Below are 23,824 nucleotides of genomic sequence, written 5' to 3' on the forward strand. Positions count from 1 at the left end.
GTTTTCAACATTTTTTCAACTGCCTTTTCTTGAGTATTTTTAAAATAATAAATGCCAAAACATTTTTTTCTTTCTTGCTTATATTGAAAATGCATTCTTCAGTCATATCTTGTAGTGTGAATAGATGGCATAATTCTTCTTGCAACAAGTCTTCAGCCTTTGAAGCTGTTCTGCACTAAGCTTGCGGCAATACCAGGTTGATGGTATATAATTTTCTCTAGCATGTCTTTTTACAGTCTACTATGTTAAAGCATAAATAATCATTTTAATTAACCCCGTCAACTATGTAAGGCCCCATTCCCTATTTATAAACATCTGACCATACAAACTTTTTTAGTTTGCCTTTTTTTTAAAGTGCTGGCTCTTTCTGAAAGCACATGACCAGGCAAAATGACATGAGATAGCTGCCTACACACCAATATTACAACTAAAAAAATACACTTGTTGGTTCAGGAATGAAATTTTATATTGTAGAGTGAATTATTTGCAGTGCAATCTGTAATAATACCTTTATAATTGCAAAAAAAAATACATATTGAAAACTAGATTACTTTTAGGCATAATACAGTAATTGTATAACTTTACATAACCTTTAAACCTGCCCCTAGGAAATTACATTTTATGGCACCTTCTTCTCAAAACGTATGTATTTAAGGGCATGTTTCTCAGAAATCTACATAAATATTTACTCCATGGTACTGAGAATTTAAACATGAGCAATTTTCAGAAAAACAGAACCACTTTTTGGAGTTCACCGCATAGGGTAACCATTAGATTAATCTGTGGTAAGAATTATGGAGAAGTATCTCCATTAATGAGACTCCGTTTGGTTGGTAAGATTTCACTGGCATTTTCTTCCTAAAGATAGACCCACGTAATTATTTCTCATTGATGGTTTCATGCGACTGCGTAATTGTAATGGTTGGCACCCTAAAGTCAGAACATATGGTTTGGATGCAAGTACCTTTGTGCATAGTGTGAATACACAGGTACTTAATCAACACTAAATAGCCTCATCTATTTACTTTTCTGAGAAAATGCTCACAGACATATCAGACCTCAATGAGGACAACTGGTTAAAATCACATAATCGTGCGAAAAAAAAAATGGCAATAGGCAATCAGACCTGTACTGTTAATCTGTACATTCTGGCAAATGCCAGAGGGGCTGCAGGAAGATGGCATAGACAGTCACTATTATTGAGCCTGTGGGGGGCTGTTTGTGCCTCTGTGTATATTTAATGCCAGGGCCTGTTTTAATCCAGTCCAGTCAGTCAGTCCAGACCGGACAGTAATAATAAGTCTACTTTAAGCATGTTCATCTCATTATTGTGTCCAATACAGATCCTTATTTTTCTTTTCTTTAGAGTCGGACAATGTTATACCTACTCACCCTGATTTACAAAACATTTATTGCTGTGCTGCTTTTTAAAGTTGAATATTGTTCTCATAGTTGGGAAGCCTTCCCAATGTTGTGGGAGTAGATGTGTATAGAATGGCAAAATGTCTTTAAGAGTATAATAAGTGGCATGGGCGGTACAGTTCCACAGCAAAAAAATTGCAGTTGCAGTTCAATGCACCAGGAAAAAATGCAGACACCATTATTATCTGCCCCTTGCCTTCCACAATAACCAATGTGATCATAGATCTTCCCAGAGCTCCCCATGTATATTTAAGGAGCTGCCTGGATGCTGTGTTTAAGAAGAAATAGATACATAATAGTCTATTTTTCTTCTATGAAGAAAAAAAGTGGAAGGGAGCTTCTCTAACAAGGTAGGGCAATGTATTTGTCGCTGTAGAGTTAAAAATACTTCAACTGCAATTTCGACTTCCTATCACTTTGCATGGTATACATTGTCTTCAACTCAGTATTATTAGATGCAACTCTTTGCAAAGCTGCTCAAACTTTGTCAGGTTGCCTGGGGATCATAAGTGAACCTCCCTTTTCAAGTCCAGCCACAGATAGTCTATTGGATTGAGATCTGAACTGGACATTGTAGCTTTGGCGTTATGCCTGGGCTCATGGCCATGCTGGAAGACAAATCTTTTCCCAAGGCTCAAGTTTCTTGAAGACTGCATCAGTATTTCACTGAAATTTGCTGCATTCATTCTCCTCTCTACCCTCACAACCCTTCTGCTACCATGGTTCATGTTATGTTTATGCCAAACATTGGAAACAAATTCGAGTCAGCTCAAATTCCCTAACTTTACATAGAGATAGGTGCATGTACCATCAGTGGTCCATCCTCTACCAAGATCAGCAAAATAGAAATTCTTTGTACAGCACCACGTTGTTTAAAAAAAATGCCTTTATTCCAACTTCCATGGCAGAACCTGGTCAGCAATGTTTCAGGCCTAAATATGGCCTTTTATCAACATTGGGGCAGATTTACTAAAGGGGCAAAGTCGCCGGCGCTAGCGAAAATTCACCATAAATCTAATCCGCAGAGACATCGCCAATATACTAACAGGAGTAGGCGACAATTCGTTCACCCAGTCGAACAATCGTTACTCAGCAAATTCACTAAAGTGCGAATTTTACAGAATGTTTCACCAGTTTCCTTCACCACCTTAGGCGAACTGAAAGTTGTAAAAAACGCTGGTATTTATTAAAGATTTTTGTGTTAATTTTTTAACCAATCTTAGTGTCATGCCACATTTGTTTTAGGATGGGATGAGTGGCGGAACTAACGGGGGAGCAGGGGGTGCGAGCGGGCCAGGGCCCGCACCCCCTCAGGGCCCCACGGCAGCCCACGCGCCACTGAAATGCAGGCCGTACGGAGGGAGGCAGGGGCCCGGCTGCGCGTCACGCACCAGGGACCGCCCCCCTCTAGTTACGTTACTGGATGGGGTCATGTCTAGGGCATTAGATGATCACTTTAGTCTTTATTTTGCTTCCTTGAAAATTTGTAATAACAAGTAGTCACTTCAAGCATTTTAACCAACATCTCTAATAAAGAAGTCTATACAACCTACTGTATATGTACCTGCCCTATTCAAATTGACCTAAGCGTAAAAGTACTAACAATGTTTTGCTCGGCAGAATTGAACGCTAGCGGAAGATCTCTAAGAAATACAATGTCGAATTAACGATATAGCGAAACCTCACCAGCCTTTGGCTTCTGAGACACAACTTTGCATTTTTAGTGAATTAGCGTAGTGGTAACGAATTTACACCTGTTGAAGTGGCCCGAAGTGTGGCGGAGCGTTCACTGGCAAAAATTCGCCCTTCATTGAATTTGCCCCATCGTGTTTGTGACGTGAAAGAGCCTCTTTCTATTGATCAGTGTAAAAAAATCAAAATGAAATCCACTGTGATGTAAGCATGAAAACTTCCAAGGATGAATACTTTTTATAGGCACTGTATCAACAAAGCCAGCTCTGATCAAGATTTCTCAAAATGGGGTGTGTGTGGCCCATAAAATAAGGTTGCATTTTACAAATTGCAATGTAATTCATCCTGTTTATCACACGCAGCTGCAATAAACCAGGAAATGTTTAACTAAACCTTAGAGCCATCCTAAACTGTAGGATGTGTTTTCCTGAGGGGCATGAAGCTAGGCACAGGCTTGCACAATAAAAGCTGCCAAAGGGGTGCAGGGCAACCCAATGAAATTGTAAAACAGACGGGATTAATCATATGCTAAACTGTCTGGGACCCAGCAGTGGTGGGGAATTTAGCAGTACATGTTAATTAGCATAGTCACTAAACTAAATAACATGCCGCTAGATACTATACTGCTCTGCTACTAATGTGTGGGTTGCCCTGCACCCCACTGTGTGGCCCATCATGTTATAAAATGCTTTGTGTTAATGTAAAGTTTATTTAAAATGGAAGGTCTTGCAAGTTAGAGTGGATAAAATAGTTGAGTGAGAAAAAAAACCAAATACAAATGCAACTCATATCAATCCACCTTTTAAGTGTGGGCCTTTTAACTGTTTATTAACTATTGGCACAGTGCTAGGGGCAAATATTTCCCCATCTATATAAAAAAAATGGCATTGAGCAATTACCATTAATAATATAGATCCTAGTGCATCTATGCCTTTGAGTCTTTAGTTACGGTGGTTTAGGCAGAATAACACTATGGGCACAAGGCAACCCTGTACTTTGCAACCTGCTTTTGACCAAGCATTTTGCTTTTGTGTTCTTTGCCTATTATACTTATTTCATGCTGCCTGAATAGCATGTAAATGTAGGGTGTGTAAGAGAAAACTTACACTTCACTATGAAGCCCATAATCACATGCTTGCAGTTTGTACATGATTTACAATTCTGAACTTATATTTGCCAATTACTTGTACCTAGTAGTAGGTGTAGAGGTGCTGGAATTCTGGGGGGAAAGGTTGTGTTGTGGGTAAAAACCATGGCCAATTGCAATGATTTTTGCACTTGTACCCAGCTACTAAATAATACCATCTATGTTGACAGACCACAGAAAAAATGACAGAAATATTATTTTGGGGGTTGTTATACTGGAAAGGTTAGAGAGAAAAGGAGCTTCCTCTCCTTACTGACATAACCATATAAATTGCTGTACAACAGGAAGTAAACTGCTCACCTAAAGAAAGAAATACATAAAATATATAGCATGAAGCAAAGTCAGAAACTGAAGTTACAGAACAGTGGAATTAATGTAGCAGAAAGGCTCATTTAAAATTCAGGGTGAAAACCACAAAATGAAGTGAGAAGAGACTAGCTTTTATTAGCAGAGTACTGCAAAAGGATAAGTAAGATGAGTAACAGGTAAGTATTATGGGTTTTATGAAAAGAAATGTTGGTAGAAACTGTATAAACAGAATCTGTATAGTGAGGAGCTCCAGAAATTGTAATTTTTGGATATTGCTGTAAGTGTGCCCCAGCACCCATTCCACCCTCACTTGAGCCTCCTTTTCTTGCCTGGGATGAAGTATATTTGCAAGTCACACAAGTATCTTTGCCTCACAGCACATGTGTTTAGCCCCAGATAAGGAGGTCAGTGCAAAAGAATTCATTAGGTAACTGTACTTTAACAGTTGGCTGTGAGATGACATTAGTGAGGTGTGCTGGCCTTGACAAGGAGAACAGCTCTCTGGAAGAGATTTAATTAACAAACGATGGGATATATGCAATAATAAAAGAGAAAGCTCTTATCCAGAAGCCTATAAGCCAGAAAGTTCCAAATTATGGGAAGACAATCTCTCTTGGGGGCAAAGTTACTTACTTTGTGCAACTACATCAGATGTTATTTCATAGCGAATACGCGTCAAAATGCGAAACTTCATCTCGGTAAATGAACACTGGTGTACTTTCTCCAGCAAAAATTTGTTAGCTTCCTAGTGAAACTTCGTTAACATACTTACTCTTACGTCAGCTTAAATATGGCGAGTACATACAGGTCATATATACGCATACGTACGTATATATCATTAATGTTGGTGAAATTGCTGGAAGTGTCCACTTATTATTAAAAATGTCCAAGGAAGCAAAATAAAGACCAAAGAGATCCTCTATTGTCCTAAACATGAGCCCACCCTAAAACAAATGTGGCATGAGCAAATGGTTAAAAGTGTCAATGACTTTTTTTATGACTTTTTTGGAATACAGGATATTATGTAACTGACATAATAATGTTGTGAATTCCCCCCCCCCCATGCACTTTATTCTTTAGTAAATTTGCTCAAAAGAGTCAATTTTAAGAGAACAATTCCAATTTATTTTTCTCTGTAATAATAAAACAGTACCTTCTGCTTGATCCTAACTAAGCTGTATAAATCCATATTCGTGCCAAATCTATCCAACTGGGTTATTTAAAGTTTACATTTTTAGCAGATACCAAAATAATGGAAAGATCCCTTATCTGGAAAACCCCAGTTCTCAAGGATTCCAGATAGTAGATCCTATATCTGTACAACAGGAAAGCTGGATTGAATCGTAAACCAATGTCAATTTTAGAAGTACTTAGCCAGTAAATCATACTGATTATAAACTCTTGAGGGCAGTTTTTATTCTCCAAGGAGAATGATGTCTTGGCCCATGTGACAGACTCCACAAAGTCTGCTCTAAAGTGTTTTGTAAGAGGGCTATAAACTCTGATGAGGTAATTTTATACCTTTCATTTGCCCTACCCTATCAGGGAAAACCAAGCCCATTTAGCAAGGCCTGTCACGTTACATTACCTACCAACTAGGCAAAAATCTAAATTTACACAGTCCCACCTAACCTAATGCAATAGCAAGATGGAGAATTACCATAACCTGGCCCCTCCGCCGTGCACTTACCTTTTTGCACTTGAGGGGGTCCAGGGGGCGGCAGAGAGGGCCAGTATGCTAGCTGAGAGAGCCTAACTGCGCTCTCTGCGCTAGAAGAGCCGGATTTCCAGTTTGAAACCAGAAGTTTGGCTCTTAAATTACCAGGAGCGGTATTTTGCTGCCCCTAGTACCTAGTGTGGCTCTGCCCCTGCTCTCACGCCTCTGGCCTTTATATCTCTTGGATGCTTTCTGGAGGTGACTTCATAGTCTGTGTGACTTTAAACATAAGGGAGCAGTTAGCAAATCTTGTAATAGGATTGTGTCAAATCCAGCCAGAGCCCCATGTTGATGAATGTGGCCCAGGAGGTCTGCTAGTTTTCTGGGACATCCTTGTTTTTATCAAAATTTCTATATTCTGCAAGGATCGGGGCGTTAAAAGCAGAACATGCAACTCAACTGTAACCTGTGTTAGTATAAGAATCTATAATTTTATTGCGGATTCTGAGATATTTTAGGATAGATTAAGTAAAATGTTCACAAAAAATCATGTATAAATTAATTTCAGTTAATTGTGGCATGTTCACAGGTTCCAACTTGTGTCAATATAATGCAGTTCCCTAATAAGCTACATTTCCACCTCATAGAGCAGTGTTCCCCAACCAGTAGCTTGCGAGCAACATGTTGCTCACTAACCACTTGAATGTTGCTCCCAGTGGCCTCAAAGCAAGTGCTAATTTTTGAACTCCAGGCTTGGAGGCAAGTTTTGGTTGCATAAAAACCAGGTGTACTGCCAAACAGAGTCTCCTGTAGGCTGCCAGTCCATGAAGGGGCTACCAAACAGCCAATCACAGCTCTTATTTGACATTCCCATGAAGTTTTTTATGTTTGTGTTGCTCTCCAACTCTTTTTTTTACATTTAAATGTGGCTCACGAGTAAAAAAGGTTGGGGACCTCTGTCATAGAGAAAGGTTGTGCTAACCATTATGTTCATGGTGATTCAACTAATTTCACAGCAAAGCACATTTCTGTAAACATTTAACTCTGAGGTACTGATGAAGTGCTTTTGCAGCATTTCTTTAACTGGACCATTAATTAACGACATTCCTCACATAATGGAAGGAAAAAAAATCCATGTGCAATTTGCCATCTGACTGTGAGATAGAACAGTCCTCTTAAAGTCCATGTTAACATGAAGTTCTTTCCTCGCTCTCTCTCCTTCTAGTCTGGGTGCATAAGGCTCTGCTTGATTACAAGGTCAACTGTACACAGCTAACTGCAGCCACTGCCAGGAGAATAAGAAATATTAAAACCAATTAAAACCTTCACCTTAAACCTCTTCAGAAATAACAAAGAATTTTGGTTCTGACCTGATGATAATTTAGTGATACAGTGCCAGAGTGAGTAGAGTCTGCAGCCTGAAACATTCCTGTAAAGAAAATAATCATACCTGTAATGTACATTATTATATTTTGTTATTTTATGTTAGTTGATTGTGCAACAAATCAGATCATTTCATTTAGCTGGTAGTAGACTGAACAAAACTAATAGTGGGTTGGTTTCTCTTAGTATCTGCACCGGTGCAATTTAGTTCTTATGTTAGTAATTAAGTCGGAAGAAAGAACGGGAAAAGGTGATATGATAAAAATCAGGAAAGAGGGTGACATTTTGTTTGGGGAACCTATCAAAAAAAGCTTCACATTCAGCACTTATAAATATTGATATATAGCAGTTTATCTCTTTTTGGTAAGGCTAAGTCTTCCTAAATCTGGTTCTGACCAGTGGTAAAGTGCTAAAGTTCTTTGAAAGCTTAGTTTCTTTTTTCAATGCTTTTGATTATTTTAAGTGGTAATGCTTTTAAAATGGCAGACTAATATTTTAATTGGGAGTGATTTATTGGTTTAGCGCCAACCAACGGTTGTTTATTTGCCCAAATCATATTTAAATAATGTCAAAAAAAGAAGTCTAGGGAGCTACTGGGCATTCTTGGAGTCATAAAATCATTTAGAGGATACATGATCGGCATGCTTCCAAATAGACAGTCCTATGATAGCTCACCTGTTACAGCTTTTATTTTCAGGAGGCAGCAGATGAATGCAGAGTAACTTAGTGATCCATCCTTATCTGCATATCTCAGCTGGACCAGTCTCACTAGAAAATCATCTGTTATGAGGCCTAGAAAGATCACAGAAATTCCTGTAAGTATGCTTAAGGCTAATGTCACACAGGAAAGGAATAATTTGAAGAGAACCATCAAAAATGTTTAATTTACATATTCTCATACCAATATGAAAGATGAATACATAATAACTTATTTTCCAATGTATATCTTAGAATCAGATATAAAATTACATTCCAAATGGGAGGCCATGATTAACTTGTGTTGTGTCTTGTGTAAAATAATTAGATTGTGTGTGTCACTTGGAATAATTAATGCCTTAAAATTTTTTTTTTGAGGAGTGAAAATAAATTCGTTCAAAATAAATTCATTGGGGGGAATTCACAAAAGTGTCAGGAACGAAAAAATGTCTTTAAAATGTTGTAGAAAGTGTTGTAGCAACAGGATGGACAAACTGTTTTTACCTCTGGATGCTGGGTTCTGTTTCTATATGCACACCAACCTCCACAAATACTCTTACCTGCAGACTGTAGAGCTGGTCCAATTTGATCCTTGTCAAGGTTTCTGTCTTTGTCTCTTTGCAAATTAGAGAATATAAACTGTGTGCACAAATGTAAAAACAGTGATGGACTATCCTTTGTATTTTAACATGAATGGAAAGTATGTCCTAGGTTTTTCAACTCACACTTCCAGTGATGATATTCTTCCAAAGTTTGTCAAACTGCTCCCAGCACAAGGATCCTTCAGCGCTGGTCTTTTCAGAGTCACATACTCACAACAATAAAATTAAAGTTGACGGACAAAAGCACATTTGTAGCAAAAGAGGAGGCTGGGCTATCATTTAATTTCATTACATATCAAACTGTAAATATCCACCCTGTGCACAAAGGTTGTAAACCTAATAAATGTTTTGCATGCACGGCCTACAAGAAATGAGAAGATCCAATGCCCCTGAGAATTACAAAGTCAGATTATTATATATGTTTATGATAAATCAGGGCACTAACAGTGTTTTCATTACATAACAAGCTAAGTAAAAATCCACCCTGTGCCCAAAGGTTGCAAACATAATAAAGGTTTTGCATGCAAGGCCTACAAGAAATTAGAAGATCCAATGCCCCTGGGAATTACAAAATCAGATTATTATATATGTTTATGACAAATCAGGGCATTAACAGTGTTTTATGGTTTCTTTCAGGATACATCCAGCGAGGCTAGTAAGCAGCGGGAGGACTCCATTGTAAATCCTGGTAAAAGAGGATCTGCAAGTATACAGTCTAATATGTTACAAGCTATTTCATTATGTGCCAGAATATACCTGTAATTTACAGATTAAACTACATTTAAAGCCCTTTTTAAATAATACCCTTCCATTTCATGTATGTATAAAACATTGTTTAGTTGTTTTTTTGAAGTTTTGAGGTTGGGTTTGTCCTTTCAGTGGCCAGCCTATAGAATATAACAGGATTTTAAAACCAATCCGATCAATATATGCCCAATTTTTTAGCCAGATATCAGTTTTGGAAGCCAATCAGAGGGTCCCATACACTTATTCTGTCGTCAGCTTTTAAAGGGCCTGACTATGGTCATCTTAACAGTATTTTCTTGCTGCAAACTACTATGTTATGATGTGAGTTTCAGAGTGCAACAGTAATTTGGACTAGACGTGAATCTCAGAGTGATGGCAAGAGCAATGGGTTGTACCAGTGTAAAAGTGTTACTTTTCAAGAATATTTATCAGTTATTGATATTTCATATATGCAGATACCACATGACTCATCAATATGAAATACACAACTACCAAACAAATTGTTGAACTGTTTGCAGTAGAGAGGCAAGCTTGGCTGAGGGACCCACTAATATAAAATGTAATATTTCCAAAAAAATAAAACCTATGTCAGAAACATCAGAGTTATAAAACATCAGACATCACAGTGACCCAAATGGTGGACTGCTTTTTTGTGCAATACCTACCTCGATCTAAAGTGCATGTTGCTGTATTATTTACAATGTAAATTTAATCTTTGTCTCATAAGACCTACGGCATAATTCTACTTGGTAGATACTTGTGTGTGTGTGTGTGTATATAACTTATGAGAATGTTCACACTTGCAGTCATCACGAGGGAAAACAAAACAATCGCTAAAAGGTGTGTTTGCAGCATTTACCAAAATCCTTCATCATGGAAGTTAAAAGATGGTGGAGCCCTTCATCGGTTATTCTTCTGTCCTGTACAAAATTACAAAGCAAACAAGAAATACTTTCATTTAATAATACAATCAAATGTTAAAAAACAAAAAATTATAATTTCCTAGTGGATGGAGAGAAAGGGGAGATACTATATGGCAAAACCAACAGACTGTGATAAATGATAAAGATGAGAGAAGTGAAAGCGCGCACAAAGGTAATAAATAATAATGTTATAGTAATATGAATTTAAATAAGGAGGTGACAAAGGCCAGACACAGTATTATCACAGGACATAGTGAAACACAAAATAGGAATATATGATATTTATATTACCTGGTCTGCAAATAATAAGAACCTGCTTTTACACTGCTCATCTGTAGGACTCGCATTCTGTGCCTATTAAAAAAAATGCATTATGTATAGGTCATAACACTGAATTTGAATGCAGACTAATATATATCATACAAAAATTCATAGATATTTATTGTTTATAAATAGCAATATGAAATATACAAAAAAACTGACTTGTGTATGTAAAGTACAGAATATGGCTTAAAATATATTGGGTTGATGTGCCAACACATAAGGTTTGCTGTGCCACTTCCCATGGCTAGTATATCTACTCTTCTTTTGTTACAGCCCAATTAACTACCAATTGCTGTTCCTGTTCCATTTGTGTGTTTCTTCCCTGAGTTCCTCTTCAGAGTCCTGTTCATTGTTCACTGTTGACTGCACTCAAGTAGTATTACACTTCCTTACCACATCCCCAGCAATGCCAACCCCCTCATTTTCAGCAAAACATAACTTTTCATTTAATATTGTTTTCAACTGAGATGGGTTGTGAGGTTCTTCTGTCTCATTTGCCACCACTCAGCACAAGTTAAGGAGGTCTGTGGGTTGCTTCTTTATAATCTTCATCGCCATTATGTAAAAGTTACACAAAAAGGGGTGATAGACAAGCCTTTACTCCAGTTACCCTGTATTCGATTGCAATGCCTAAATTCTATTTTCATTGATGGAATTTGGTTATCTTCTCTTTGTCTCACCTAATGTCTGACATAATCCTGCTTTATCTGTACTCTGGCCCCTGCCAAGTATACCTTTTGCATTACCATAGAACATCTGCAAGCATAGCCTCTCTCTACCTTCATTTACTGGTCTATTTATTGAAACAGACACAACATTAAAATCTGTGCAGTCTTTGCTGGCAATTTAGTGAGATTCTTTAGTATACAATTGTGGCCACATAACTGTTGCCCTGCTGCTACCTGCCCATTCAAGGATGGGACATTAACTACATCAGCATGTGAGGGAGAGGCAGACACAACCTTCACAATATGATGATTTACTGGCACAAATATCAGCCTCAGCTGAAGTAAACGCTGGCTGGGATTTAAAGATTATTTACATGACATATAATTTTAGTCTGCATTTCACACTCCATATGTGAGCTGTTATACCAGTTTCTTTTGAAGAACAAAGAACACCATATGCAGTAATTAAATTAATAGTAAAAAAATACATGTAACTTCCTAAAGTATAAACAAATATGAACAATGAGGAAGAATCACAATGAATTGCTCATTTCTCAACAGAAACTTATGACAGATGATTTGCTACACTTCCTTAAAATGTTAGGCAAATGTCTGCTTGTGAGGATGGTCATGGAATTTTTTGGTCTGGTATTAGTGGCAACACGCCAGCTTGATCACATTTAGTCATAATGCCCAAAAGAAAAAAACAAGCATTGCTATGATCATATCATAGTATGAAGGATGGAAAGTTTTGCATAGAAATGGTCATGTTGGGACTGGAGAAAGGCTATAACCAAAGGCTATATGATTTATGACTTGAATGATGTGCAAATAAAGGGGCGTTACAGGGGAAGGCAATTTTCTGCCTACTACCCACCAACAGCACTGCATCATCCATGACTCTGTACACTTGCTTTGGTGAGTGCAAAATGTTGTGTTTAGGGTGCCAGGACCGCCATCAGAAATCGGAGGGCCCCATACGACAACATTTCCTGGGCCCCCTGGGCTGCACCCACTGCAAGCCCCACCTACAGGTCCGCCCTCCCCACCCCACAGGTCCGCCCCCCACCACACAGTAAAAAGACAAAAAAAATATTGGTGGCTAGGGTTCCCACATGTTAATAAAAAGATATTGGTGGTCAGGGCTCCCCATAAAAAACATTTGTGGCCAGGGCTTCCCCATTAAAAAATATTGGTGGCTAGGACCCCACATGACAAAAAAAATTGGTGGCCAGGGCCCCCCCCCACATTATGAGAAAATTGGTAGCCAGGGCCCCTTAAACGTCCATGCCTTCCCGAAGTCAGCAGCTCTCAGAAAGACGGGGGGCATAGCTAATCAAGTAAGTGTGGCGTGGCCAGGCCCCCTACAACTCTCCACCCTGTCCCTCCGTGATGGCTGCCCTGGCTAGATGTGCACAAGCTGGATACAAGGTGCTCAGTGCAAAGAACAGGACCACTTGCACCCATTTTGCACGTTACACCTTGCCCAGAAATGATACATGAGTCATTATATCTTAAAAACCTCAAGTAAAAATTATGAAACCTTTTTGGAAACAGATTTATCCACTACAGATTGATCCACAAAAGTAAAGATGGAAACTGAACAGACATTCCTTGGCAAATCGGTGCTTGAAGTTTTCAGGAAAATTACATTTATGCAGATATTTTCTATAGTACAAATTTAGATTAGTGTCTAATAGATGTTTATGCAGCCAGTTTATGCAGTATTGCAAATGTATTTTACTCCTTGCTTAATTGTATCATTACTACAATTTTCCACCTATTTCAACGTGCTTCTGTCTCTCTCACTCTTGTCTTTTTTTATATTTTTGTTTCTGCTATTATATGTTACTTTTATCAACTGTAACATCCAAACTTGCCCTCAGTCCTTCCTTGTGAATTCCTGTTGTTTTGGCAGGAAGTACAGCTTCCTGTGCCAGCCATCAAACCCTTTAGGTATTGCAGACAGAACAAAAAAAGGATAAGTCAAACTACAATTATACTATTTATGACTCATTCTTTGTTGTAAATCCAAAAACACTTACCGCCAATTCACCACATGCTGCCTTGCTGTCCATGGGTCTGAAATACAACAGATAAAAATTACCAATTTTGTTACAGAGTTACTGTAGCACCCACACATTTTGGTAATTACCCCAAATTCTGCCCCTCCTACAGGTGTACCCTTATTTTGACAATTATCTAAATTTCTATTTGTGATTTATGTTACACTTTTGGCTTTTCTTTTCACTGCTTTTTCTATCTTCACCCCACCTGCCTGTTTTACTTTCTTTTAACTTAGAAAAATGTTACCTAGCACAGCTGCCCTTTTCAGTTAGAATTCTGATCAGGAACTCGCCCTCATCACTTGTTCTTTCTAATGATGGGATAATAACATATCTCCCTGGTGGCAGGTTTGAGGAGAGAACTGCCTCCCGGTGTTTATCACATGAGCTAACACTCAGCATGGGCTGGGATTGCTGGAGTATCTCCTGGGAGAGATAGACATGGTTTTCATTACCCTACAACAACAAAAAAAAATTCTGAGCCAGAAGCGTTATATTTATACAATTTCCTTCTTATAAATAACGCAACATTTTCTTCCTGCAGCTAACCTGCATGCCCAAGCTGCAGTTTGTTTAAAAGAGCATTCCCCAGAAATCACCCTTATTCCTCCCTAGAAAACAGAATTCTAACAGTTGCTTAGGGCTAATTGCACAAACTGCAATTTGACCACCGAGGTGCTGTTAGAAAAGACAACCTCAGCTGGCTATGTAAAAAATGTCACAGTTTGATATTTAAAAGATATATGGTGTGTGAAAATTAGAAGAGCCAAAACACCTAATGGAGGGCTACATTTTCAGCAACTTGAACCCTTAGGGATCCTCAGACCATGGTAAGGCAAACTAAACATAAGGACATCACACTTTGAGAAACTGTTGTTACTTTGGAACACGTCATAAAGCAAGTGAAATGATACATTGGTTACCTGAAATATATAACACATTACTCGCATGTCCTTAGCCTTTAGGCGTTTGTGCTTCAACATCACAGACACAATAATGCTACATGTAATGTTGGGGTTAATATCCCCTGTGACAAGATTCAGTGAGTACTGGGGATTCATCCAGAAATGATCTGTGAAATCACAAACATTAATTAAAGCAGCAGAATAGCATAGAAAGAAATAGATCTACAGAATGTGTGACTTTCATTCAAATAAATGATTGTTATTATGATTTTAACTGCATGGAGGAAGCCAACATGAACTATGTCTATCTAATTGAGGTGGAAGGCTCTGCAGTTCACTAGTGAAGAGGAAACACAGTAAAGTTATCTGACATCCCATTCCATGGCATAGCTAATAGCCCTATACATGACTTGTCACACAAAATGAGAGCATACTATCTGTGCAGCCGACACTATACCAGTGTATAAACCTTATTTAGCTATGTCTTGTTCACACCAATGTTCATATATTTTGTTTCAAAACATTAATCACTCTAGTGTACAGTTGTACAAGCAACAATTGCAAAAAATGTAGAACTGTGGATAAAAGGCCAGTATACTGTATATGCATAAAACATATGGGGCCATGTGAAAAAAGTGACCCTACTGCTTCAAATGTGGCATATGTTGAGTGCTGACTTATTTGACCTTCATCTAGCTGGCACTTGCTATTTCAGTGAGGTGCAATGGCACACTAAAGGAAGCTGTGTGTTAGGCAATCTCTCAATCCCACTGTAGGTTGATTCCCTGACAGATAAATAAAGTAGTTTAAGGCCAATTACTGCATCTGTACAATCTGTAAGTTATCTAGAAAACAGAGTGCTAGTAACACAGAAAGATGCCTCTTTTTAGACTTTATGATTTACCTTTGTATTCAATGCTTCCACCACTGGAAATGTCTTTTGACCAGCACCCCTCATAAGTCACATACTCCCAAGGTCTGGCAGCACCTCCAATTTCTGATAGACTTTCAGGGCTTAAGTGACAAATTTCCATGACCTGAAAATTCTTTTGGAAATCTTCCACTTCCATCCTAAATTACAAAAGAGATGGGATTATTGAGTATATGAAACACAAGAAAGATAGAATGACAAGTACATAGAGATTTACTGTGCGATCACAGATTTGATGATCTTACTGGAAAAAAAATGGGAGTTACTGGAGCAGAGTACCAGACAGGGAAGAATGGATAGCTGGTACAATGTGTGGCACACTATAAACGGGGAGGGAAAAACATAAAACTGTGAACTAATGCAATAAAAATTGGTGAGGAGAGATGGGATTATTGGTAGTCAGACACACAACATAAAGGATTATGCACACTGGCTAGAAGTGTTGATGGTAACCTGTATAGCACACAAGGAACAGGTAATTACTAGTACAGTGTGTGGCACACAAGATATGTTGAATTACAAGAAAAGTGTGTTCCTTGTTTAAAATCTACTATAAAGGGTTGTGGTAAACAAGTAGAGATTATTTCTACAGCGTCAGAAACAACAACAGGTAGGCAAGGGTATTGGCAAGGACACTTAAAATTTATATTCACCAAAACTCCCCATCTTCCAGGTTTTCAACCTCTATTTCTTTGCGGTCTATTACAGACAGCCACTCTGAGCCCCTGTGAAAAAGAAACAAATTAGAAATTAATTAATTATGCTGCAACATGTATTAAATTAAACATAAAACGATGTATTAGTGCTCACCCATCTCTCCAAGGCCCAGACCACTCTGTGTGTCCCCATGGATTTCGAACTCTAATCAAAGAGACAGAACCCCGTAATACTTGAACCTGGAAAAAAGACCAAAATAAATTACTTGGACACAAAGAAAATGGTACACAACCACAGCGAATAGGTTTACTATCAGTTCATCGTTAAAATGCCCACAGACCTGACAAAGGCATATGCATAGCATTACCAATATTTTAATAATGTGGAGATTACAAAAGGGCTATTTCTGGAGCCAAAGAATAGAATTATAACCACCCAAAAAACAGCTAATGGTCTAACCCCTTTCCCAGGTGTCTCACCTGTTTAGTCCCAGTCACCGAGTACATGTGTTGACTTAGAATCCCCAGGGAGTTAGCTGTCTCCAGTTCACCCTGCAAAAAGTAAAGAGGATAGATGGCAGGCACCTGTTGTATTCTGTAGTTACCAGCATCACTAATATTCGTAAAGCATCTTAAGAATTGTCTAGTGTAGTTTTAGTTTGATCCTGCTAATGTGTGAATGTTAGTAGAAGTCCTTTAAAAGTTTTTCATTTTTTTTAATAGGACTGAAGCTCAAAAAAGAATTACACTAGAGATGCTAATTCCAATAGGTTTTATGTCTTTGTACCACCCCAATGCCACCATAGACATTTGGCAGGACCAGTGCCTCAGAAAATGCCCCCATAAGCTCCCTATCTTCTTTCTGTTGACCACAGCACATGCTCTGGTTTGATATCAGTTACCTGAGATCGGGGACTGAAAATATACAGTATATATATGAAATATAGAAGGCATGATACAAGGCTGATTAAAATTTGCTGTGCCACTGGCACTTAAAAGATGGCCTAACATGATCCAAGAAGGGGATGTTTCTGTGGAAAAAGGAAAATACTTGGATCAATAACATTACAGTACAACCTGTGTTGGTAAAGTAAGTTCAGTATATAATACAGAATGTGTAGCCAGATTCTTATTTTAGGAGGCATTGGTTGTTTGTTAAGTTTTAAATCAGCAAAATAAGTTTACTGCTGTGAATATTTTTGTCTGCAAGTTTCTAGTATTGGCCACCACTGTGATTGTTGATAGATATTTTTAATTTTTGGTCACTGTTAGTCCTATTTTTTTGGCGATAAGAAGTCAGCACTCACCAACGAAGCACAATATAAAATGTGCACAAAAAAACCTTTGTTGTAGATATGGCTTTCTTACATGTTAAGACAATAACGCAGTGCAGTTTCAGGCTTGCAACATCAAGCTGAGGAAAGGCTGTTGCAAGCCTGAAACATCGCTGCGTTATTGTATTAGCATGTACGAAAGCCCTATCTACAATAAAAGCTTTTTAACCTTATCCTGTATGGTGCTGTCAACATGAGTTCTGTTTTTTTTCAACATATCTGTAATAGATAAGAATGGTAGAAATCGAATGTATACATTTTTCTAATATTGTGTGAATGTTAGAAAACAAAATGATGTCGGAAGACTTGCAAGTTATGAGTGAGTGATTGTTAAAATCACCAGCACTGGTGAAAGTATAACCACTACATCGTTCATCTCATCTGTGACTGGGAGAATGAACAGTGTTGCACAAGGCCTTTCAAGCAGTAAGTTGCTAAATGTGTGTCTGTTTTAGCAACAGTCTGCAGTTATTTGAATGACCAGGGCTGGTATATATTGTATGCTGTGACAACTCACCCCTGTGTTTCCACAACAAATAAGAGCTCCACGCTGTAGAAGATGGTTTAGATTGACCCATAAAACGTCTAGGGGACCATTTGTGTAACATGTCTGTGCCACTCCACCTGTCATATCTACTAAAGCTTCTCCTGCAAATCCCAACTGAAGAGCAGAATATCCACCTTTCAGCCTGTAAGGATAACGGTTATAGTGGCAGATGCTGCACAATTAATTGACACATTATATATAATTTCTGAAAAATAGCTGGTCTTAAATTGAACATTGCAGTCAAATCTATATACCTTTCTTTAATTCATTCAAGCTCAAAGTGTTTTTCTTAATATGTTTACCAATAGCCATAAAATCCAAAAACATTTTATCTTACAATGCTGATGAACCACTCTAACATCCAATCAAACATCAGATATGTTATCTCTATAATATACCACCAAACAAAGCCTGTCCAGATCAGCAGTCCAATGCTATAGCTCCTCACAATATTATGGTGAGTGTGGGTGATATGTTTCCAGTGAATTTTGCATTCAAGGGATTCTCCTAAGCTATGAATGGTGTATTCAAGGGTCGCCACTAAGAAGGCTGCTTTTACTCCTGTGAGTATTTTGTGTGTTGGGTTACTGCCACCAGAAATGTGTATTAAGTGTTCATTGCTAAAGAGTTAGGCCTTGTACAGACCTGCATTTTATATGTGATTATAACCACTCCATCTGCTTGAATATAACATTGAATAAAGGGCTTGCTAGGGCAGAGAGAGCTCACATATAATGACTGATATAGTCATGACAAGTATTCTAAGTGTGCAATTAGACAACTTTCCAAATGGAAAGTATTCGCAGAGTAGAAACTCACCCAATCGCAAAGTTAAAATATGCACCATTACTCTGATTGAAGACAAATGAAGTGTTTCCCACCATGACCCTTGGGGCACTCACATCTCTACTTAATAAGTACGTAAATACAATGATTTAAAGGAACAGCAACACCAAAAAATAGAAGTGTGTTCAAGTAATGAAAAATATAACATTGTGTTGCCCTGCACTGGTAAAACTATTGTGTTTACAGTACAAAGTTTGTATAAACAACCTGTTGTGTAGTTATGGGGGCAGCCATTCAAAGCTTTAAAAGCAGAAAAGGCACAGGTTACACAGTATATAACAGATAAGCACTGTAGTGTACAATTGGATCCTTCTAAGTGTATCTGTTACCTACTGTGTATACTCTGCTTGAATGGCTACCCCCATGGCTACATCAGCTTAGTACTGTTTCTGAAGCAAACATACCAATTTTAGCTGTGCAGGACAACATTACATTTAACTGAAATTCCTTTAAAACACTTTTAGTACAATTCCTGTTGAGGGAGAGAACTGAAGAGAGAAGTGTCAGGTCCCATTACTGTTCTGCTCTGGCCAGAGGCTGTAGAGCAGGGGTCCCCAACCTTTTTTTACCCGGGAGCCACATTCAAATGTAAAAAGAGTTGGAGAGCAACACAAGGATAAAATAGTCCCTTGGGGTGCCAAATAAGGGCTGTGATTGGCTATTTGGTTGCCCCTATGTGGACTGGCAGCCTACAAGAGGCTCTACTTGGTACTATACTTAGTTTTTATGCAATTAAAACTTTCTTCCAAGCCTGGAATTCAAAAATAAGCATCTGCTCTGAGGACACAGAGAGCAACATCCAAGGGGTTGGAGAGCAACATGTTGCTCACGAGCTACTGGTTGGGGATCACTGCTGTAGAGAATGGTAAAAGCTGAATTTATTGAAGCAAAGATGTGTAAAGGGGCGATTCCTGAGTCAATAAATTAAGACTTTGTACAGTCCCTGCCCAGACAAAACAAAGATGGCCTTCTGTTACATAATGATAATATTAGCAATGAAAACTACTATCACAAAATCTAAAAGAAAAAGTAATGTAAATAGCAAAAGTGTTCAGAAGAACACTGTGTGCAAATTTACATTAAATTTTATGAATGGGTATATGTTCATTTTAGCATGTATTCTTTTTCTCCTTCAAACATCTTGTAGTAAATATATTGCAATTGACTATCTCTTTATATTACTGTTTCCCTGTCACTTTAACCCACTAACCCAAAGATATAGCTACATTCTGATATACTTTATGTTATCACTTACTCTTTTCCTGTTTTGATCATTATAACATAATGCAACTCTGCTATGAAAAAAACATATTACATACAGCATATACACACTACAAATGCCATATTTGTCTGGTGCCATATTTACTTAGAAGAAAGACAGTTTTGACAATCATTCTTAGTAGAAAAAAACAACATCTATAGGGGATGCTTCTCTTTTGACACATTTGCCATGCCTTTTGCAACATCTAATCTCATTATTGGTAAGTAATAGAATATGTTTAATTACTCATTTTTCAATTATACTTTTAATCTTAATTCTTTTAGTTTCATTGCTAATGTTAAGATGTTCCTTTACATTGGTTTTGTCTCATTTCTCACTTGGCATATGCTTTCTCCAGAAGAGAACTCCAGAACTCATCTTTTTCCCAAGAGTGCATGAACAATAATTCATATTCCTCTCTCCTATGTGCAGGCTCTTCATTTCTTTGGATATGAACAGTGGGTAGTCGGTCATCTACCTCAATCAAGACCCATTGCCCATACTGCCAAAACTGCCAAATCAGAGAGAAATAGAAACCATGAGAGACACAGTAACAACACCCATTTAAGAGTACTGCACATACTAATTTAGAACACAGGAGAATATATAGTCTAACCTGAAATCTGAACTTTCCATCATAATCACCTACAAAGTCCTGCCCAGGGAGGACTACCTTCTCCAGAAGTTGGGGGTACAGAGACAGACAAGCAACAGCTGACAGAAACCAGCAATTACCTTTACAGAAGAAAGAAACATTTACTTTACCATGTGCATTTAACTGTAACCCAGCATAAAATATACAAATAAACATCCTATGCCAATAGTAAATTTTCCTATGGACAATCTTGGTGGAATTCTGGTGTGGCCCTGCAACCCATAGCAAAACATTGGGCTGATTTCTCTAGTACACAATAGACACCATAAGAGGATATTTGCTTGTCCACCCATGAAACACACAGATTCATCAGACAAATACTCACTCAGCTTCCCCTGGCAGACATCCATTCTTGTTGCTCCATCTAAAATAAACTTTGGCTCAGCACAGATCTCCTGTGGGAAACAGAGAGAGTGATGATTACATGACAGGATAAATGATTGGCAGCGATCAATATAATTACCCTTTTGGTTAGGGTGCCCCATAACAAGGGTACTGATATAAGAAATGGCGTATCAGTCCTTAAGCCACAGGTGCAAGAATATTTGGTACAGCCAATAAGTTTTCACCGCAACTCTTACTCTAACTGACCTTCAAGCTGGTGAATCTTGAAGAGCAAATAGACTTTCCCCCAAATCTCACCCCAAAAAAACCTTCAGGCTGAGTCCCCTCAACTGCTCCGGGGACACCCTAACAGTTTGGGAACCACTGGAAAAAGAATTATGTCTACATACCTGTGGTCTCCTCCACTCAACACATCCTACATGCAGCTCTTCCTCCCAAGGAAATTTACTGTCAATGAAGAAAGAGTCTAAAGGTCTAGAGCGGGGTTCCCTAGCACTTGGCTGATTCTGTTCACACACCAATAAAGTTCTCTTTGCTGGAGGGGGTTCCATTCTCTTTTAACTTTGCATTTATCCAGAGTCTGCTTTAAAAAAAAAGGCTCCATTAGGAAGTCAAAATTAGCATGATTGGTAGAACAATTAAATGTTAGGAAGCGGGTAACAATAATGTTTAGAGACTAAAAGAAAGGAAACAACTGAAGTAGCTGAAGATTTATCTGGTCATTATTACAGGAAATACAGTAACAGGGCCTACAGCATTGTAATCATATCTGACAAATACTGCATAGTTTCTACTGTTAGAGTTGTGAGAATCCCCACAACAAATAAAGAGGATCTCCCCAGTACACACAACCAAAGGCAAAGTAAGCAGAATAAGGCAAATTCCCTTGCATTTCATGTGTATGACAATCATAGAAGAGGCGGGCTTTTCCTCATACCACCTTTGTAGCATTTTTTAACAGGATAATGTATGTTACAGATGTATCAAAACAGAAATCACAGACACAACTTCTCATATGTTGTTGTAAATGTTACATTTGTGACCTACAACCTGGTTCTGAAAAATAAGTCCTGCCATTTCAAGTACATAGAGGCGCAAACAGCCCCAATAAATAGTGACTGTCTATGACATCATACAGCAACCCCTCTGGAATTTGGAATTAATTTATAGATTGCCAGTAGAGGCCTGCCTACAACACAGCGGTCATATACAGCGCTAACAGACACAATTAACATTTAACCTGTTTCATCCTGTAACACCTGTATGTTCATTCATTTATCATTTTACAATATTATTGTAAGGGGCTGTGAAACATTTTGGAGCTACATCACAGCACACTGTATGACATGCATAATGGCCCCAAGCAACATGGATCAGAATCACAACCATTACCTACTGTGGAAACATAAACAAGAAGCTCTAGCACTCTCTACCAAAAACTGACATTGCTAGCGTACAAATATTAGCATAACCTTCGTGTTATATGATGTACTTATCATCTAATTGCTCCTGACACTGTTCCTGTGGCTAGTCCCCTTCCCCCATAAGCAATAAAAGGCACGAAGTTTGCCCCCAGGAGTAGTAACCAATAAGATGTTTGGTTTAAACAGGTGACAGGTAAATTCTACCTGCTGATTGGTTGATACCAGCACTGAGGGGCAAACGTAGTGCCTTTTATTACATAATCCATAATGCTGTGCCAATACATCTAGCAAAGCCAGGACTGCCACTGGCTGGTCACAAACTCTCTGTCCTGTAGAAGACTTCCCTGCAGTTGTATGAGGGATGCAAACATAAACATGTCCTGCACAACCCCTCACACACTCCCCACAGTAAATGCTGCCATACTGCCTTGCCTGCCTGGAGCCGAACAAATTACAATTACCTGAGAAGTCGGGGCAGAACTTATGCTAATGCCTATCTCAGCGCACACAGACACATCCATACGGAACACACAACCGGAAAAGCTCACGGCCTTTCTGAGGGAGGTGCCGCGCCTATAGGTGTGACAGCGCCCCGCCTAACTCTGTGGAACAAGTCTACACTAATATACGTTATTTACTTAGTCACTTGCTGTGGCTTCTTCCGTGACCTTACATACTCGTGTGCGCAATTCCCCTACAGTTCCACTAGATGGCGCTGCATTTTCTGTATTTAGAGCATTGATTAGCATTTCCCCCGTCTCTCCACCTCTGACGTCACTCTCAGTTTAACAAGCAGGCTGTTTGTACTGTTTGTTGACTGCTGAAGCTGGTGGTAACTCTGTTGTGGGGATTTTCCTACAGCTATGGGTTGCCTCATGCTACATTTTTTAGGCAGTCTGTTCAGCCGAACATAATACAGCAGATATTGTTTAGCCTTAGCCTGTAGAGCGTGACATGTGCGTGGCAACTGTCAGTTTATTTCAGGGTTTTGTGTAGAATAAAGAAAGAACCGTGCTGGCGCTCGTTGTTGGGTGCGTGTTATGCTGCACACACATTTGCTCCCATTAGTGTGCAATACAATATAGTGCTAGTGGCTAGCAGTGTTGAACTGGGACACCAGGGGCCCACCCAAAAATCCTAGACCAGGGGCCCACCCAAAAGACCTTAGATCAGGGGCCCTCACTCAGTACTATTATAATTCCTCTCCTCATGGAACCCCTGTTCTGCTAGTCTCTATTCTTTACATACTATAATCTATTATTCAATCTATTTAGTCTCTTTGTT

General features: G+C 38.6%; 1 protein-coding gene across 4 annotated transcripts; it reads right to left on the reverse strand.

Annotated features, from left to right (window-relative positions):
• Nucleotides 1–5,672: 5,672 nt before the first annotated feature.
• Nucleotides 5,673–23,151, reverse strand: capn12.L (calpain 12 L homeolog). 4 transcript variants are annotated; one of them, XM_018230303.2, is made up of 21 exons: nt 23,002–23,151; nt 21,506–21,696; nt 21,097–21,166; nt 20,733–20,851; nt 20,455–20,627; nt 17,980–18,151; nt 16,609–16,680; nt 16,283–16,368; nt 16,126–16,197; nt 15,446–15,612; nt 14,560–14,708; nt 13,884–14,062; nt 13,616–13,652; nt 10,870–10,932; nt 10,515–10,575; nt 9,550–9,608; nt 9,032–9,100; nt 8,867–8,945; nt 8,286–8,402; nt 7,598–7,656; nt 5,673–7,512 (listed from the first exon to the last, which is right to left on the reverse strand). In XM_018230303.2, the coding sequence occupies exons 2-21, from the start codon at nt 21,665–21,667 to the stop codon at nt 7,486–7,488; spliced, it is 1,992 nt and encodes a 663-aa protein (XP_018085792.1). In that variant the 5' UTR covers nt 21,668–21,696; nt 23,002–23,151; the 3' UTR covers nt 5,673–7,485. The 4 variants fall into 4 exon arrangements, with proteins under 4 accessions (XP_018085792.1, XP_018085788.1, XP_018085790.1 ...); XM_018230299.2 differs by having other exon boundaries at nt 13,884–14,092; XM_018230301.2 differs by having other exon boundaries at nt 13,884–14,092; nt 21,506–21,699; nt 23,002–23,145.
• Nucleotides 23,152–23,824: the final 673 nt, after the last annotated feature.

Source organism: Xenopus laevis, chromosome 8L (assembly GCF_017654675.1).
Source record: "Xenopus laevis strain J_2021 chromosome 8L, Xenopus_laevis_v10.1, whole genome shotgun sequence".
Classification (NCBI taxonomy): domain Eukaryota; kingdom Metazoa; phylum Chordata; class Amphibia; order Anura; family Pipidae; genus Xenopus; species Xenopus laevis.